Below are 19,575 nucleotides of genomic sequence, written 5' to 3' on the forward strand. Positions count from 1 at the left end.
GGTACTCACCATAGACTGGGAGAGGTAAAATCATGTCCCATAGCAAATGACGTCCGTTTGTAGTTGCTGCAAGAAGACGTGGACAGCTCCTGTGATGGCTTTTGATAAAAACCCTGCCCATGTCCTGTGGGCTGGGCTGGGGTGGGCCTGGGCCCTGGCCGTGCTTGCTGCTGTTCAGGCAGTCTTTGCTGCTTTGATGGTGACATTGAACTTGAATAGAGTTGTTCCCTTGAAGTTCATTGGGAAAAAAATCTGTGATGGGGGGGGCAGGGTTAGCAACTAATATGTATGCTTTTCACCATATGAAATTTTATAGTATAGAATGTTCGATTTCTTTTCAATTTAATCATCACCAATCGTGCAGTTATTCGTAATTGGTGTCCAGTGCAGTGTCCCAGCCCCGTCCCTCCCCCAGTGCCCGTAGTCTCCCGCCACCCCCAGACATTCAGTTTTCTAAGTTGTCACCAAAGTTTAATGTGGAACCTTAGAATATGAACCAGATTTTTAGAGGATGTTGGACTTCACAGTCTCTGAAAAACAAGGATTTTCTGTTTATCAAGTCTGAATGAATGCATTCACGGCAAAAGCTGCTCTTTCATCCTCTGCACTGGCCCTGCAGCGGGACGAGGTCACACCAGTTGGGTTCCAGCATCTTAGTCATTCCAAAGACCTCACCTGTTAACATAGACCAGAGCATTACCTACCAGATGTGGAGTAGAATTGACTCATTTGTTCAACAACAAAGATGAAATATAAGGGCCTGAGAGACAGTGTGGAGGAAAGGCACTTGCCTTACGTGTGGCTGGCCCTGGGTTGTTCCATTCCTTTACCTAATATGGTCCCCCGAGTCCGCCAGGATCAATCAGTACCTGAGCACAGAGCCAGGAGTCATCCCTGAGCACCGATGAGTGTAGCCCCAAACAAAAAAAAAAATCAAAGAATATATGAGTCTGTGAAACTCAGGATTCAATCCATGGCATTACGAAACAATGATAAGTAATGGGTATGCTGATTCCTTTTAATAAGTTGTGTAATTCATGATTACTGACTGTGAATTTTTCTATTTATCACTAACAGTTATTTCATATGCCCTTGGCATTTGTGCCTGTATTCTTCCTTTTTATGATAATTCTCTTTGGTTTTTAAAAGTTAATGAATTAAATCTTATAATTTGAAAGAGTATTAACAATTAAAGTATATTTTTTTAACTAAAGGAAATTTATATTTCTGATAAAATTTTTATTTTTCCCTGTGAAGATCTGTTCTTGTGCAACTAAAAAATGACTCACCTGCTTAATGAGTTTCACTAGCTTTTCTGTCTGGTAACATGAATGTTTATAACAGATCTTTATGATTCTCCAGGAAATTAGGAAATGCTATTATATCTGAATAGTTTTATAAAAGTGAAACTGTATTGCTGTACATGGTAGCTCATTATCACTGCTTTTTAGAAGAGCGATAGTGATTACTCATCTGCTATAATACAGTAAAATTTAGCTTTAATTTTGGTTTACAGTTTTAACTTTCATTGTTACATCATAAGGTTGTCTTCTGTATGAGTAAATGTATATTCTCAGACTTAGGCTTTCATATTAATATTAATAGTATCAATATTTTATTGTTCACTGTGTTTAAAGTAGTGGATTTTCTTCCCTAAAGTTATTAAATTTAATACTTTGTTTCAATAAGGACAGTATTTTCATCTTAAAAGAGAGCATTTATCTTCAAAGGACAGCATACAGAATTGCTGTATTGAAGACCAAATCTTTGTTTGTGAAAGAACAGCATCTGTGTTTTAAGCATTCTAGCAATGAGATTTTCCCCTTTACTTCTTCTTTTTGGTCTCATTAATAAGTATAAGCACTCTTGTTTTTATACAGGGTGCCAAGTATGGTGTCCTTGCAAGAGACAAAGTTGTATACTGGACTTGAATATGGTATGTAAATCCTATCTCAATAAATTTGTGTCACTCTATAAGGATTAAAATGCAATTAATTATCTCAGAGTTCTCCTAGTTTCATTATTCCATATAACATTAATGTTATTTATCTAAAAGTTTTTTCTCAAGAAATTGAAAAATTATTATATAAAAAAGAGTCAGTGAAAGAAATTGAGTCCAAGAAAATGAGTACTTAGATGTGTTCTATGCATGGGCATTTTCATTTATTGCAATACCTTTAGATTTGCTTTAGAACAGGTAAAATTTGATGTGAATGATGGGAATGTTGATATCTTTTTTTATATTTTTCTATAACAGTAAGTTGAAATTTTAATAAAAATGATGTAACATGTTTTATTAATGTAATATTCCAAGTCTAAATTAATGGGAATTTAGTAGTCATTGCTAGATTAATCCTGGAGTTCATTACATGCTTTAATTGCTAGGGTGTAATTTTTCTTTGCTTGACTTGGGTCACCCATACATAATTAGAGAATCCTTTTCAATTAAAGTCTCTAATTAGTGAATCAAGCCTTTGAAATATTCGTTGATATCTTTTTCTCCTGCTTCCTTCCTACCTAATAAAATTTTGTGAGCAGGTTACAAAAATGTTAGATTTTAAATATTGTTTCTTACCATGCCTGGCAATAAGAACAGACTCATTTGAATTTCTTTCTTAGATGATTCATTATCCCTTCCTGGTTAGCAGTCTGAGAAGCCACCAATATATCTAAAATAACTTACCTCATTTTTGTTGTTGTTGTCGTTTGTTTTTCAAAACTAGATCTGTCCAGAGAGAACCATCGAGAAGCAATTGCTAGGGTCATAAGAAAACTTCTTAGTAAGTATATACATATGTTTAACTTAATTTTCACTAGTAATTCTTCAGAGATTTTATTCAGAGCATATGTGCTTTTATTTTTAACATTTAGACTCTTAACTGGTGAGAGTTTTAGTGTTTCCCCATCCTTGAAACTATAGAATGACATCAGGAATCTTCAGGTAATTCCCAATTTTTTGATCAAGATTCTCTTTGTTTTCTTATTCTAGATCACATCCTGGAAAATTCAGAAGATGACACCAAATCCTTGTTTCTCATCATAAAGGTACAAGCCTCACTTAATAGTTGTGTGATGACTATGATTAGGGTATGATGACTCACAAATATAAATTTTGATATTTTTGGACACAGATTATTGGAGACCTTTTGCAGTTTCAAGGATCACACAAACATGAATTCGACTCCCGGTGGAAAAGCTTTAATTTAGTAAAGAAATCCATGGAAAATCGGGTTAGTATTTTCCTTTAAAACTCTGAATTATGTGAAAGATATCTAATGTTGATATGACCATTGAGCATGGATTATTTTTTTTTTCAATATACAGAGGAAATTTTCTTACAAAGTAAGTAGTAAGTTTCCAAAATAGATCCTGGGGTGAGGTAGACAGGTAGCCAGCAGTTTCCCTGGTGGGGGTTCTCTGGCAACACGTGTGGCCCTCACGCCCATGGGAGTGACCCCTGAGTCAGGAGGAAGCATCTGGCGGTGGCCTCCAGATAATGATTAGATAGATGTTCTGTTTCAGACGAGGTAGTCTAGTAGGTGAGGTGCTGCCCTTGCACCAGGCTGGCCTTGGTTGTACCTCCTGAGCACAGAGCGATGGATAAGCCCTGAGCACGGCAGACGGGGCCTAAAAACTAAAGACCCTAAAAGCCAAAGACCCTGTAGGACAGGGCGGCCCCAAAACTCTCCTAGCTTCCCAGACAGTTGCAGAACTTTGGGGGATTTGAAGTATTATGACAGCATGCAATTCACACTGCCTCATATGAACTCGAAGAATTAAAAAAGACAAGGAATTGTCCCTAGAAATGGATTTAAAGCAGTGGACTAATGAGTACGGATCTAAGAAAAAATACTTGTTCTAATGTTCTCTGGAAGGAATTAATACCAAGCTTCTCTGGGAGACAGCAGTCAGGACATTCCAGGCAGTGCTTTGCTGGAGGAGAAGTTTGCTGTAATTTTGTTCGTTGTTTTGGCAAGAGGTGCTGTGTATGTTAGACAGAGAGATGTTCTGTAAAAGTCTGAGGGCATTAAAGTATGTTGGGATACGGGGGAAAGTGACAGAGGAAAAAGTAAGTTGTTTATCGGGAAAAAGTATTTTTTTATATTCATCAAGTGGAGAGGATCATTAAAGTTTCACAAATAGACATGATTAAATTCTTATTGAGATCAATTAATTGTTTTGTGTGTATGTTGGTGAGGGGGTAATTTGAGCACACGGGTACTGCTTGGGGCTTATTCCTGGCTCTGTGCTCACGAATCACTGCCAGAAGGGCTTAGGGGATCATATGGGGTGCTGTGGATCGAACCCAGTTTGGCTGTTTACAGAGCAAGCACCCTTCCTGCCTAGCTAAGTCAAGTTTGCAAAGATCTACTAGGGGAAAAAATGAGTAGTTTGAGGTGAAAACTAGACTTTTATTTTTCCCTTAATAATTCTACTTACCAGATCTCCACTGTCTTCCTGAGCTAATTTTTCACTGAGGGATTCTGGAGAAACCTGAATTATGGGGTATTATGAGGAAATTGAACTTGGTTACTTACGGGGAAATTCTGATTGTTATTATTATCTTTCAGCTCCATGGGAAAAAACAACATATCAGAGCACTGTTGATTGACAGGGTAATGTTGCAGCATGAGGTAAATATCATTTAAAATCTCAGTGAATTTTCTAAATGGCCATTTTTCCAATTGGATATTTGTGAGACGTTTAGTCAGAACTCTTTTGACTTGAAATGATGTAATACTCTGCTCTCGTAGCTACGAACGCTCACTATTGAAGGCTGTGAATATAAAAAGGTCCATCAGGATCTGATCCGAGATCTCCTGCGATTGTCGACGAGTTCATACAGTCAGGTAAGGCAGCTCCACACGGGGCCTTTTCCTCCCCTCCTCACTAGACACAACAGAGAGAAGTCCATGTCTCCGGTTTCTGCGGATACGTTTGAGGTGATTTTCCTAGTAGTTGTGCTTTTGTTGAGAGCCATACCCAGCTACCCTGCCCGGATAGTGGCTTGGTTACCTGGAGGCTATTCCCCTGGTGCCAGGGGGCAGACCTGGCCTGCCTGCCTGCAAAGCTTGGGGCTTTTGAGCCACCTCTCTGGACCCTAGTTTTGTGTGTATGCCCTTAATTTTGCTGTTTGCAATTGTTTCTGTAGTTTAACACAAATATTTTAAGACTATTTAGAAGGTGATGGCAGAATGATATTGCTGCCATGTAACGAAAATCACATTTAAAGACTAGGAAAGACGCTCGAACTCACCTTCAATTCGGGAAGCTGCTATTATGTGAACTGTGTAATCTGGCCAAGCAAGTAGCACAGAACCACAAAATGATTTCCAAGCAGCAGAGAACTGGGGAGAGGAACGTGCAGCCAGTTTCTCTGTCATGGAGCAGGATGTGAAACTAATCTTTGCAGAGATTTTAAGAGTTTGAGATTGAAATTGAAATACGATGTATAAACTGTTGGCACTACAATCATTTTTGATCCTTTACAGAGTAACTGGTAAATAGGCCATATATTTATACTGAATCTTTTGTTTGGTTTAAAATATGCGAACTCTCTTTTTTTAGAGGGGGGAGGGGTTTTTTTTGTTGTTGTTGTTTATGGGTCACTCCTGGCATGGCTCAGGATCTACTCCTGGCTCTGTGCTCAGAAATTACTCCTGGCGATGCTCAGGACAATATGGGATGCCAGGGATCAAATCAGGGTCACCTGTGTGCAAGTCAGCCATCCTCACTGCTGTGCTATTGCTTTGGTCCCAGTATGTGAGCTCTCGCTAGGTTTGCGCTCTAAAGTGTCATTCTTCACTGGCATTGCTTCTTTTGAAGGAGAAAGGGCCTCAGTGATGCCGGGGCTATCCTGGTGTTTCCTGAGGGGCCAGAGCAGCACCAGGTCTGACTGGGTTGTGGATGCATGTGAGGCATGTTCTCCACCCCTGATCTCTCTTCCCGACCCCCAGTTGTTCTTTGTTCTAGAAAATCCTTGATTTTGTTTTTGTCAGCACAACCAAAAATCGAACTCTTCTCTCAATAAGAGCAGCTCAGTAAAATAATAATAATAATAATGATAATAGTCTCTTGATAGTTACTCAGCAGTGCATGTCAGATCTTTTCAGTTTCTTCTTAGAAGAAATATTTGAAAATTTTCTAGTATTTTCTAAGCCAGTGTTTCTCATTTTTTTTTCTCACCATATCCACTTTCTACACTTGTTTCCTCCCTGTCACCCCATCCGATAGGGTTTTGACCCTCTACTATCAAGTGTGGCATCGCAATTTTCAATGTTTTCACCTGTGACCCTCTTAGAATATTGTGGGGGCCTGAGGTCATGAACTCCCAACTAGTCTAAACCATGGCAGTGCTTGCTAGTCATATACTTTCTTGCTTGCTGGTAATGTACTTTCCCTTCAATGTGATAATCCTTTTGTTTTAGTTATGCCAACATTGAAATGATATTCACTTTGTTCTGAATAAAACATCTCCTCAATCATTCAGAAATGTAGTATGGGTAGCATTTAACGAGTGTGCTAATACTGTGTTCTTCAGGTCAGAAATAAGGCTCAGCAGATATTTTTTGCTGCCTTGGGAGCATATAATTTCTGCTGCAGAGATATCATCCCCTTGGTTTTGGAGTTCCTGCGGCCCGACAGACAAGATGTCACACAGCAGCAATTCAAGGTAGGGAGTTGGTTCTGCGCAGAAACGTTCCTACCTTGAGAAAGATGGAGGGAGAACTTTGTCATGAACATCAGTATGTGTACTGCTCAGATTCTTTACAAACACTCCTCTACATTCTCTGGATCATATTTGTGTCCACCTTGCTTTATCTAGTCAAGATAAGTTGCTGGCGTTAGTAGACTTCTACTATAGAGTGTCAGCGGTTTCTACTCCGGAGAAGTCTATGTTCACTGTTGAACACATTTTTTTTTTTTCACTCCTCATTGTCTTTCTGTGATTGCCCCCACAGTGGAGAACTATCAGGCACAGTAGGAGTTATATCAGTGAGTTCATGGTGCTACCACCACCTTCATACATAAGTACATACTTTAATCCCAAGGAGCCTGTGGAAGAGACCAGAAAGTGGCCTGGTGTCATCGTCATGAGGGAAGACCTGAGGCAGGGCAGGGCAGGCCGGTGCGAGCTGCTGAGGGAAGGCTGGTGCCATCAGAGAAGGGACGGAAGGGACACCCATCCCCGCTCTGGGATGCATGCAAGCAGAGGGGAGGGCAGTTCATGATTACTTTGGCCGTTCAGTAGAGGGAGAATGGATGGATTGGAACTGATTTGGAAGGGGATTGATAGAATTGGTGTTGAAGATGATGACTACAAACGGTTTCATGGATCTGCATTATGCACCCGGTGGTCAGGAGTATCAAAGATAAAAAGAAGAATGGAGGAGGAAGAGCTAGTTTGTTCGGACATGTTCAGGCCAAAGCACCCAGAGGCCATGAAGTTGGTGCTCAGAGCTAGACTGTTGCAGCCTTCATGCTGTGTCACTTGGGGCCCAGAGAGCCACAGGGAAGAGAAGCAGCCTTAGAGGGCCAGTGGAAGGGTAACAGCAGAGGGGAAATGAGGCAAGATGGCGAGAGCATAGGGAGAGCAGGGGACAGGTAGCCTCCCTTCATGAACCCCTGACAGCGTGGTCGTATTATGGGAATTGATCACAGCCCGCTGGTCGGCTGTGAAGGCGCTGCGCTCTGGGTTGGCTCACTCACTCGCCATGTTGGTTGCCCATTCTCTCAGTCATGTCTGGGTCCTGTGCTTGCTGCCCCGGCGGAGAGGAACAGTTGAGACAGATCGGTCACTGTTTACTCTCGCCCAGGAGAGTAGAAGTTTGCCGACCCCCAGTGTAGGAAATGGAGAACTCAGTAATGTTCTAGAAGGTCTTCGGATGGCATGGTGTTGGCTGTCTTGAGAGTCAGGTCTTGCAAGATAGAAATTGAGGTCAGGAAACTGAAGATGCCATAAGGAGGGAAGGAGAGGGCAGAGCGCAGGGCGTGGAAGAGTCCAGACTGGCTGGGTGAGGAGGATGTTTGAAAAATGCATATTTTAAGACGAATACCTTAGAAATGTACACTGGCATAGGATGCATCCATCGAGGACCTGATGGTACAAGCGCGAAAGATCAAATACAACATCATTGGTCTGACCCAGATGAGAAGGCATCAATCACATCATGCCGTTTTCAACACTGGAGAAGAACTGTTCCTCGGAACATGCGACAGAAGAGGCGCCGATGGTGTCGGTGTCCTTGTCAACATGAACTTGGCCATAAGCATTGATTCATTCAAATGCCTAACAATCCGAATTGGACGATTACACTTGAATAGATGTGGCTCACTGTTGGCAGTTTCTATCTTTGTTGTCTACGCACCAGCATCCAATTATGATGAAGGAGAAATTGTGGCGTTCTACATGGAGCTGGAGAAGTTCTATAAAGAAGACCACACCTCCTACAAGATCATTGTTGGTGATTTTAATGCCAAGATAGGACCGAGAAGATCAGCCAAAGAACTCCACATCGGGACCCATGGCTTAGAATAGAATGAACAGGGTGAGAGACTATCTGAGTTCATCATGACGACCAAGACCATCCATGGTAACTCACAGTTCCTGAAGGTCGAATCTAAACGTTGGATATGGTAGTCTCCTGGTGGACGGTTCCACAACAAAACTGACCACATCATATTCAATCGACGGTTTTGCCTGACCAATGTCACTGTTGTCCCAAAATTCCAAACGGGATTGGACCACTGTCTACTTTGTGCAAAATTCTACTTCACTACCAGGATTTCACCATTCTACAGAGAAGTGATCATCCATGTCAAGAGAGGGGTTTGGCAGGGTGATACTATTTCACCGAAACTCCCTCGAGGATGTCATGCGACGACTGGAAAGGGAAGGAATGGGAGTGAAGATAGATGGTTGGCAACTACACCACTTCCACTTCGCTGATGACATCGTTCTAATAACACCAAACATTAGCCAAGCAGCACAAAAGCTGGCCAACTTCTACTGTGAGTGTGGAAAGGTCGGACTATAGCTGAATCTCACAAAGACAGTGTTTATGAGAAATGGTCTCGTTCCTGACATTCCATTCGCTCTCAATGGAACAAACATCTCCGAATGCAACAGTTACATGTACCTAGGTCGAGAAGACAACATGACGAACAACCTGGCACCTGAGTTGTGCAGGAGAAAGAGAGCGGCTTGGAACGCCTTCAAGAGCATCGAAGAAATAGCTAAGAGGATAAAGAACCTCCAGCTAGATCTCTTCAATTACACTGTTCTTCCTGCATTAACATATGTCTCAGAGACCTGGGCCCTATGAAAACAGGATGAGAACGCTATTCGGGTCTCCCAAAGAGGAATTGAAAGAGCTATGCTTAGAGTATCATGCTTCACTCAAATGAGAGAAAGAATCCAGAGTTCTGACCTTCATAGATGATCAAGAATCAGGGACGCTGTCTTGTTTGCCAAGGCACCAAAAATCAGATGGGCTGGACACGTAATGTGATTGGAGACGGCCGCTGGACTAGAGCCATTACCAACTGGATTCCACAGGACGTCAAAAGATCGCTTGGCCGTCCACCTACAAGATGGTCAGACTTCTTTGTCAAGACCCTGAACCATCAGTTTGAGGCTCTTTGTGTTCCTAGAATGAGCAGACGCCATTGGGCTACACTGGCTCACAACAGGGATGAACGGAGACATTACTGGCGTCCGCTAGAGCAAATCAATGACTAATGGAATGTGAAGTGATCAAGTGACCTTAGAAAAGAATTTCTAATGTCACCAGAGTTATTTCGGTTAATTGACCATTTATGGTTATAAAACATGGAGAATAACTAAGAAATCTCATTTTCATATGCTCAGGAAAATAATTGGTGCCAAAACCATCACTGTTTGGGGAATTATTCTGAGCAATATGCCTGAAAGCTAACACTGGCACATTTTATGGCCAGAATCATAAATATTTAAATATTATTTTTTTAAAAAATGATGCTAGTTAAAAAGGACTAAAATGGAATCTTTAGTCTCAGAAACATCATTTTAACCCTTACCTTATTACCTTTTCTGTTATTACCTTTTTGAACTAAGTCTACTAAGTTAGAGAAATTGCTCCACGTCAAATGTCAGATTCAAGCTTCTAAAAGATAATATGTTGAATGTGGAAACGGTTCTATTTGGAAGCACACGTGAGTGGGCTGCGGATCAGGTGCTCCCCTTCCTGTTGTGACCTCCGTGTCCCTGCAGGGCGCCTTGTACTGTCTCCTTGGGAACCACAGTGCCGTGTGCCTGGCCAACCTTCACGACTGGGACTGCATCGTGCAGACATGGCCGGCCATTGTGTCCTCGGGTCTGAGCAAAGCCATGTCTCTGGAGAAGCCGTCAATTGTGAGACTCTTCGATGATCTGGCAGAAAAGATTCATCGACAGTATGAAACAATCGGCCTGGATTTCACTGTAAGTAAACTTCTTACTGGAAATCTTTATTCCCAAATTTTAGTGAAAATAGTACCTTGATTGAAGTACCTCTTATTTTTTGTATCTTTTTATGTTTTCAGCAATAACATTCTTGATATTTTATTCTAATTTTTTAAAAAATTCTCATTCGGTTTTGTTTGCTTGTTTTGGGGGGCATACCAGCACTTGAGGCTGTTTCCAGCTCTGCTGGGGCCACTCAGAGGTGCCAGGGATCGAACCTAGAGGTCTGCATGCAGGGCACGCACACCTCCCCATGCAAACCCATTGAGCTATCTACCTGGCCCTGCGGGAATTTACTTGGGAGGTCAGAGTGGGGAGTTGGGGCCAAACCCAGTAGTGCTCAGGGATCAGTCGCTCCTCATGGTGCTGGGACACAGTATGTGGTGCTGGAAACCTCACCCAGTTCAGCCACGGAAAATGGAGTCTTAACTGCTGGACTATCTTTCAGGCCCCACTTTTTTTTTTTCCTCCTGTCCCTTGTGGTCACCTGTTCTCAATGACATGGTAGGATAGAAAGTTGGAGCATGACCAGGAAAATGCTAGTTTCCTACCTGGAAGCAACAAAAGGATTATTACATTTCTAGTGCTTTCCTGACTCTGTCCAGACTTTTGTTGTAGTTTAAGTTATTTATACTAGCCAAACTCCAAGCAAAAATAAAACAAAAAATTGCCCACTGGTACTGTAACTGACAGACTGACACTCTGACACTGCGGAAAGCTTGGGTGACGGTGGATGGACCAGAGGGGCAGGGCCAGGCGGCTCCCAGTGCCGTCAGCATTGCTCAGAAGGGAGGCTCAAGAGCGTGGGTGGTGATGCCACTTTCCCTAAGTCAGTCATTGTTCAGATAGGATGCACATGTCCTGAAACATGCCGCACTGATCCGGCAGTTGCATGGATTCACAAGGCACTGATGATGTTTTATCGCTTTGAAAATGAAAGCTTCCCACTCAGTAGCAGTTACCCTCACGGTCCATTGTGTCTGACCCTGGAAACCCGGTCTCCTGGCTGCTGTTGCAGGATGGAGCACGGAGGTGGCACCGAGTGCTGAGTTGCCCTTGGAGTGGGTTTGCAAAATGCATTCATGTTGTCTAAGTGTCGACCCTTGACTTCTCCCTGTCTCTCTTTTCAATAAGATTCCCAAATCGTGTATTGGAATAGCGGAACTACTCCAACAATCAAAACACCCCTCTATCAATCAGATAACTCTTAGCTCAGAAGAAATTAAAGAAGGACTTAAACGCCAACAAGAAAAGAATGCTGATGCCCTAAGGTAATTGTGAAGGCCCTGCTTATCAGATGGGCACTATTGTAGAACTTGGCAGGGAGTGGGTTTAAATTTACACTTGATTCTAGGAAAATTAAAACATTCCTAGCAAATTAATTATTGTGAAGATTTTTGGAAAGCACTATTTAACACATGTATCTCTTCAGAGCTCTTCCATAGTTATTTTAAAATCAGATTTATCCAGTTTTGGTATGAGAGCACTTAGATTTTATTTTATATTTTATTTCAACTTTTTAGATTTTATTTTCCGTTTTTTCTAGGAAGGTAGTTTTATTTTTACCCAAGTTGTTTATGATGCATTTGTTTCAGCCATTCAGTATTCCAGTACCAGCACGTGTTCCACCACCAGTGACCTTCCCTCCGCCATTGTCCCCATTTTCCCAACCACTCTCCAAGCCTGCATCCTGAGCAGCACAAAATAATTTATGGCTTTTCAACTAAATGGCTAATAGAACTTTCAAAAAACATACTCCAGTAAAAGAAAATTGTTGTATCTCACCATGGAGCCATTAAGTTGCTGTCTGCATGTTTATTAAGCTGTCTGTTGTTAGTTGAGCCTTTTGCGTTTTTTTGAGCTTCTGTGGCTTCTGTGTTCCTTTCTGTGCCAGGCTCTCGGAAGGGGATTGTGGAGAAGACCTGGGCTTTTAGCCTAATGACAGGTCTACTTGGGATTTTCTGCAGTTTGGCATCTTCAGGCTCAGTTGTGAGGCAGTGGGTCCAGCCAGTATGGTGGGGATTCAGCCAGCCCCACTCCTGAGTAACCTGGAGCTCTCCACTGGGGACCCGTGACGCTCTGTAGCTGTTGATCCCTCCGAGATCATTAGTGCTGGAAAGGGCCAGAGGATGTGCTTGCATGGGGTGTGGGTTGTCATTAGATTTTAGATATCAAATTACTCTTAGCTTTCATTGTAAAGTGAAGCAGAAATATTAATTTGACTTTGTTTTTGTCTTTTGAATATGCTTGCTGATTTTTTTTTCTAGTATGTTTGTGTACATGATTCAGTCTTGTGTCTCCCTTTGGTAAAGCTGGAGTACATGTAAATAGGCCACTTCTGTCTTACCAATCATTCCAGTTTTTTTTTCCAGTCATTTGGGGCCCCCCAGTGGGGTTCAGGAGCTGAGTGGCAGCCGCCATCAAGTCTGGCCTCTCATGCAGACAGGCACTCTGCCTTGGAGCATGTCCTCAGCTTCACTGACTGGCTGCTCTGTAACGCCCACAGACGAGCATTGGAGACGCTCTGCCCTTCCCCTCCTTCTCCCCTTGTCTGTTAAGCTATCTGAATTATTTTTTATTGTTTCATTTTAGGAACTATGAAAAATTGGTAAACGCTTTGCTGGATGGTGTGGAGCAGAGAAATTTGTAAGTGAGAAAATCTTTCGACTTTTGAGCTTTCATGGAAATATTTTTGTTTTCTATTATGCCTCTGTCAAACACAAACAGAACATTGGTAGTCATGATTTTAGAAGAATAGCAAGGAAGTTTGAGGGGTTAGGGATAAGGAGTGTTGTTCTTCACTTTGGGCTGGAGCCATAGCACAGCGAGTAAGGCGTTTGCCTTGCACGCAGCCAACATGACTGACCCGAGTTCGATTCCTCCGCCCCTCTCGGAGAGCCCGGCAAGCTACCGAGAGTATCTCGCCTGCACGGCAGAGCCTGGCAAGCTACCCATGACGTATTCGATATGCCAAACACAGTAACAACAACAAGTCTCACGATGGAGACATTTCTGGGCCCACTCGAGCAAATCGATGAACAACAGGAGGACTGTGACCGTTCTTCACTTTATCTGCTAGGATTCTTGGGAAACTTAAAACTGTTTTGAATGCAGTTTTATATGTATGTTTTTATAAACAGGTTTTATGTATTGTGATTCTCATGGAGGTGTGTATATATAAACAGGTTTTTCTATATTGAGACTTTTCTTCAATGAGAGAAACTGTTGATAAACTCAGATCTCCTGTGTTGTTCTCTCCCAAGGCCCTGGAAGTTCGAGCACATTGGCATCGGGCTGCTGTCCCTGCTCTTGCGAGACGACCGCGTCTTGCCACTTCGTGCCATCCAGTTTTTCGTTGAGAATCTCAATCATGACGCTATCGTTGTTCGGAAGGTAAAATGCTTCATGGAGTTTCAGTCCTGGGTTTGGGCATCTTGGAATGTGTTCCTTTGATACCCTCCATTGACTCCCTGCTGAGGAAGTCAATCAGGAGATATTCGGGTGCTTATATTTAATTTTGACACTTAAGAGCGCAAACATCGGATAAAAAGTTTTTAGTCTAATGGGAAAGATTGTTTTTGAAAAATTATTTTTAGAGGGAGGCATTACAGAAAGGGAAAAGATCTTGAGCCATTGTACAGTGGGTAAGGCACTTGCTTTGCACACAGCTGACCCAGGTTCGCTCCCTGGCATCCCGTTAGGTCTTCCAAGCCCCATCGGGATTTCTGAGCACAGAGCCATGAGTAACTGCTGAGCATTGCCGGGTGTGACTCAAAAGCCAAAAAAATAAATAAGAAGAAAAAACTCTTAAGAAGCAACGCTTTGATTTTGTTTCAGAGTATGAAAGCATGAAATGGAGCTGACTGAGTCTAGTGCATTGTGTAAAGGAATTTAGGAAATGGTTAGCTGATGGGCCGGAGTGAAAGGCCAGAGGGGAGGGCGTTTACCTTGCGGCCGACCCAGGTTTGATCCATGGCATCTCAGATCGTCCCCCAAACACCGCCAAGAGTAATTCCTGAGTGCAGAGCCAGGAGTAACCCTTGAGCATCGCTAGGTGTGACCCAAAAAGAAAAAAGGAAAAAGAAAAAAGGAAATAAATGGTTAGCTGAGATTTGAAGGGTGGAATTTGTTTAAAATAGAATCCAAAATAGGATGAAGCGTGAAGACCAGAAGCATGACTGGCTCATCCCAAGCCGTTCTGAGCCCTCACCTGACTGTCCATTTCATGTCTGCCTACACAGGGCAGAGTGCTCTGTATGAGACTATCAAGTGTTGGTCCGTGTACTGACCGCTTTGTTTTCTAGATGGCCATCTCAGCTGTGGCTGGCATTCTCAAGCAACTGAAAAGAACTCACAAAAAGCTGACCATCTGCCCCTATGAAATCAGTAAGTACTGACCAGATACCATCAGTGGCTCTGCCCAGTCAAACAGTTCTTGATACCAGTGTTGGTTTAGGGATCTTTTTTGGGTCACACAGTGTGAGGAATTTAACCTGAGATTTCCTCAGGCAAAGTGCCTGCTTCAGGTAGAGCGACAGTGCACGAGGGCTGGGCACTTGCCTCGCACATGGCTGCCCCTGATTTAATGGTCCCCTGGGCCTGCAAGAGTGACCTGAGTACAGAGCCGTTAGTCAACCCTGAGCACTATCAGGCATGACCCAAAAATCAAACCAGAAAAGACATGTTCTTCAGCCCTTAAGTCATCTCCTCAGCCTCATCTTTGAGTTTTGATTTTTCAAGGTATTAGCATGAAGGAAAGCACTTGTTTCAGTGGTAAGGAAGTTTGATAAAGATAGATGGACTTTTTCTGTCTTCCGTGTGTACAGATCTTTTGCACACCTGACAGACCTGTCATTTCTTACCTCACTAACCATGCCAGAAATCTATCAGATTGTAATTCAGACTCAAATTTTCGCCACTGGTTAAGCATCTGAGAGTGGCAGGGTTATGGGCAAAGTTAATTTTCTTTTCAGAGACTGTTTCTCTTTAGAACGATCACTATATTATAGAACAATGTCATTGCAGCTTATAATCAGGAAAATTACAAAGAAACCATTTGATGTTGGTGGCAAAGTGTCCTTTTTATTCCTTTGGATACCATTTATTTATTTATTTATTTATTGCCTTTTTTGGGTCACACCCGGCGATGCTCAGGGGTTATTCCCGGCTCATGCACTCAGGAATTACTCCTGACGGTGCTCGGGGGACCATATGGGATGCTGGGAATCGAACCAGGGTCGGCCATGTTGGCTGCGTGCAAGGTAAACGCCCTACCCACTGTGCTATCTCTCTAGCTCCCTGGATACCATTTAAAGAAGAAAAAAAAACTCTGGAAACTCCCAAGATGTTGAGACGGCTGTTCTCAGTTCTCGCTCCACATTTAAGGGGGGGAACTAGCTATAAATCATTTTTTTTTAATTTTTTTGCTTTTTGGGGTCACACCTGGTGATGCTCAGGGGTTACTCCTAGCTCTACACTCAGGAATTACTCCTGGCGGTGCTCAGGGGACCATATAGAATGCTAGGATTCAAACCTGGGTTGGCCGCGTGCAGGGCAAATGCCCTACCCGCTGTGCTATCACTCTAGCCCCTATAAATCATTTTAAATATGATTAATTAACTGTGCACTTTGAAGCATATCCAGAGGGCTAGAACAGCAGGTGGAGCACTTAGTTTATACAAGGTTCATCCCCCGCACCCGATATGGCTCCCAAGCCCCACCAGGTGTAACTTCTTAGTGCAGAACCAGGAGTGAGCCCCAAGCACTGCCAGTGTGGGCCAGAAGCCACCAGAAGTACAAATGGGTAAGTAGGAGAGGAAGTATGCTTGAAAGTGTGGGCTTCTCCAGAGGAGTCTCATGACTGAGACAAACTTGCACCCACACACCCTCCGGGCAGCTGTGGCTGGCCAGGCTGGGCTGCACTTTGAATCAGATTCTGAGCTGGCATCTGCGTCAGCCTCATGGGCAACGCCTCTCTGTGTGCCAGCCGTTAGTCCCTGGTGGGGTGCCCACGCCCTCTCTGGCTCCTGGCACATGGGCGGCGCTGCTGTGGGCATTACCATGAATGTTTTAGATAGAGAAGATTTTCTTCAAAGATAGGCAAAGAGTAGAATCTTCTTCGTTTCTGTAACATACTGGTCATTAGGTGATAGTTTATGAATGCTGACCATTTTCTAAGCCACGTTTTAATTACTAAGTTGTAAGGATTTTTTTGTTTCCCGTTTGCTTTTCACTTGTCATAATGTGACATATTTTTATGTTTGTCATCCTTAAACTGTGTATGTATATCAGAAAAGAATCGTCTGTAAGCAAAAATGCTTTTATATTTTATATTTCACATTTAGAAAAGTGTCCCTTTCTTTGGTATTTAAATTTCACTAATGGTTTTCTTATTCCTACTAATCATTTCAAAATTTTTGTCTCAGATAACTTAATTTCTAGATTTTGCTTTATAAACAGTCTCCAGTGTAAGGAACCAGTGCTTCCTGGATAAATGACTGATTTCAAGGCTCTTGCCTGAAACTCCAGGAGCCACATCTGGAACAGTTTCACTATTACACTTTTTAAATGGTATTAATTGTATACTTACAACCTTTGCAGTAAATCTAGTGTAATTCATGTATCTCCATAAACAAAAATGGCACTAGTAGATTACAACCCTTAGAATAAAGTAACATCACAAGTTGCTTCCTGTTGACATAAATTAAAAAAAAAAAATGAGTAAAAAGAGATGAGAAAGCTGGTTTTGTTTTTATATTAGAATAACAACTAGCATCGTGGTAATAATAGAACCGGAAAATTACCATTTGGTTAGTCATTGGAACAGGAATTAGGAGGCGGCAAGCCGGGCATCTTGCCCTTCCAGTCCTGCTGCAGGGTGCAGATCCTGTGTCACTCACTCATCACTCACTCCTGTTTTTTCCCAACGCTCTTCTGAGATAATCCACACCAGGTAAACACAGCCTGAGGGGCAGGAAAGGCCAAGTCCTGCTAGGCCTGAGAGACATTCTCCGGGGCCAGAGCAATAGTGCAGCATGGAGGGTGCTGGCCTCACACGTATCCAATCCTGATTTGATCCCTGGCCTCCCATAGGGTCCCCTGAGCATCGCTGGGCATGGCCCCCAAACACACACATGAAGAGACATTCTCAGGAGCTGTTCCAGGTTAAAGACTAAGCGCTGACACGAAATGTACCGTTTCCCTGTGGATCTGCAAAATGATGTTTTCAACAGTTTTTCTCCTTGGCTATAAAAAATGTTAGTGGGATGTTTGACAGAGTTTTAATAAGGTCTGCTTATTCAAAGAGTTAGTGTTCATTTTTTTATTTTAGGAGTTGTGTTTTGGCTTTGTGAGAGAATGTTCTTGACTGTGTGGCATGGAGACTGCTGTACTGGAGGGTAGCTGAGGTGGGGGAAGCGGAGTGCCAGGACAGGCCCGGTGGTCTTCAGCTTAAGTGTGGGGGCATGGACTCTGTTACCTAGAATTCAAACCTAAAAGCTTTATCCCAATTAATCCTTTTAATTTTAGATAAATGAAATGTGAAATATACTTGATTTTTTTTCTTCCCCAATAACTATACCAGCATCGTTTAAAGTTGAGAATAATGAACTGCATAGGTGTTTTTGAAGTCCTAAACTAATAATCCTTTCTCCTTAGGTGGACATCCAAAACCCATTCAGATCCTTGCTGGGGACAGACCTGATAATCACTGGTTGCATTATGATAGCAAAAATATCCCAAGGACTAAAAAGGAATGGGAGTCAAGTTGCTTTGTGGAGAAAACACACTGGGGATACTATACTTGGCCACAGTAAGTCTCACTTGGCTCTGTGTCTTGTTTGGTTTGGGGTGACACCCAGAGTTACTCCTGGCTCTGCACTCAGGGATCAACCCTGGCGGGCTCAGGGGATGCTGGGCACTCCGGAACCAAACCCAGCTGGGCTAATGCAAAGCCAGCACCCTGCCTGCTGTGCTGTCGCTCTGGCCCCTTCTGTGTGTCTAGGAGCATACAGCCTGTCTTGGATCAGTTTTGTCATCTTTAGATTTTGAAGAAGGCTCAAAGGTGCTTAAGGATCTCTGAAAGCCTTCCTCCCCCAGATGTGCAGTGCTCCTCCCTTTTCCCTTCTGCTCCCATTAACCCTGTGCCTCAATCCTGTTTTTTCTTTTTCTAGATTATCTTTCACTTTCTTCCTCCCTAATCATTATTCATTAAGGAGATTCTGAGTACCCGTTGTTCATAGTACTGTCAGTATGAAGGTGGTCACTCAGCCCAGAGAATTGTTTGTTAATTTAGAATTTGTCTTGAAGGCATTGTCATCTGATTTTTGTATCTGAGACCCTGAATATTATCTTCACATCCCTAAACTTATCAATGCTCATTAAAAGTCTCCTGTAGGGGCTGGAGCGATAGGATACTCCTTGCCTTGCACCCAGTTGACCCAGGTTCGATCCTGGCATCCCATTACAGTCTCCTGAGCACAACTGGGTGTGACCAAAAACAAGCAAGCAAACTAAGTGCCTTCTGTTTTCTGTGTGCAAAATCGTCACCTCACTGTCTTGCCATTGTGAATTCTTCCTCCTAGGAATATGGTTGTTTATGCTGGTGTGGAGGAGCAGCCCAAGCTTGGCAGGAGCAGGGAGGACTTGACCGAGGTAAGGATACCGCTTGCACTAGCACGAGCACTTTCGGGTCAGATGCAGCTTTGAGCACTCCAGTCTTGAGGGGTTACCCGCCCCTGTTGCTTCAGCAGAGCACTGAGGCCATATTGGGGGTGTCTGTCCTGACAGACACATGGGTGCTATCAGTTGGCTGAGTACTTATCACAAAGGTTATGTGGGGGCATGGGCCTACTTACCTGAGTGCTGTTTGTTCAGTTACCCACTCGTTTGTGTGACTGGACAGGACCGCTTACTCACTTTTCCTCAGTTTAGATGTGTCTGGTGTTTCTTAGTGTTTTTATATTAGTTCTGTCTTTTTATACAATTTATTTATTGAATCATCATGGGAAAAGTTGCAAAGCTTTCAGGATTAAATCTCGCTCATACAATAATCAAACACCCCTCCCCTCACTGGTAATTATTTTTCACCACTA

General features: G+C 42.8%; 1 protein-coding gene across 2 annotated transcripts in view; it reads left to right on the top strand.

The window, feature by feature from the left end:
* PSME4 (proteasome activator subunit 4) overlaps window positions 1-19,575 on the top strand; it is a 104,856-nt gene that overhangs the window by 62,498 nt on the left and 22,783 nt on the right. For both annotated transcript variants that reach the window (XR_008792465.1, XM_056113928.1), the window contains exons 22-35: window positions 1,881-1,936; window positions 2,724-2,780; window positions 2,990-3,045; window positions 3,132-3,230; window positions 4,572-4,634; window positions 4,755-4,850; window positions 6,542-6,673; window positions 10,253-10,462; window positions 11,618-11,754; window positions 13,076-13,129; window positions 13,747-13,876; window positions 14,788-14,869; window positions 18,140-18,293; window positions 19,066-19,135. Coding sequence is in view for 1 of the 2 variants with exons in the window: in XM_056113928.1 (XP_055969903.1) it covers window positions 1,881-1,936; window positions 2,724-2,780; window positions 2,990-3,045; window positions 3,132-3,230; window positions 4,572-4,634; window positions 4,755-4,850; window positions 6,542-6,673; window positions 10,253-10,462; window positions 11,618-11,754; window positions 13,076-13,129; window positions 13,747-13,876; window positions 14,788-14,869; window positions 18,140-18,293; window positions 19,066-19,135 (1,396 nt within the window). In the remaining variant the exon portion in view is untranslated. The remainder of the gene's footprint in view (window positions 1-1,880; window positions 1,937-2,723; window positions 2,781-2,989; window positions 3,046-3,131; window positions 3,231-4,571; window positions 4,635-4,754; window positions 4,851-6,541; window positions 6,674-10,252; window positions 10,463-11,617; window positions 11,755-13,075; window positions 13,130-13,746; window positions 13,877-14,787; window positions 14,870-18,139; window positions 18,294-19,065; window positions 19,136-19,575) is intronic.

Source organism: Sorex fumeus, unplaced genomic scaffold (genome assembly GCF_029834395.1).
Source record: "Sorex fumeus unplaced genomic scaffold, SorFum_2.1 ptg000024l, whole genome shotgun sequence".
In the NCBI taxonomy this organism is placed as follows: Eukaryota; Metazoa; Chordata; class Mammalia; order Eulipotyphla; family Soricidae; genus Sorex; species Sorex fumeus.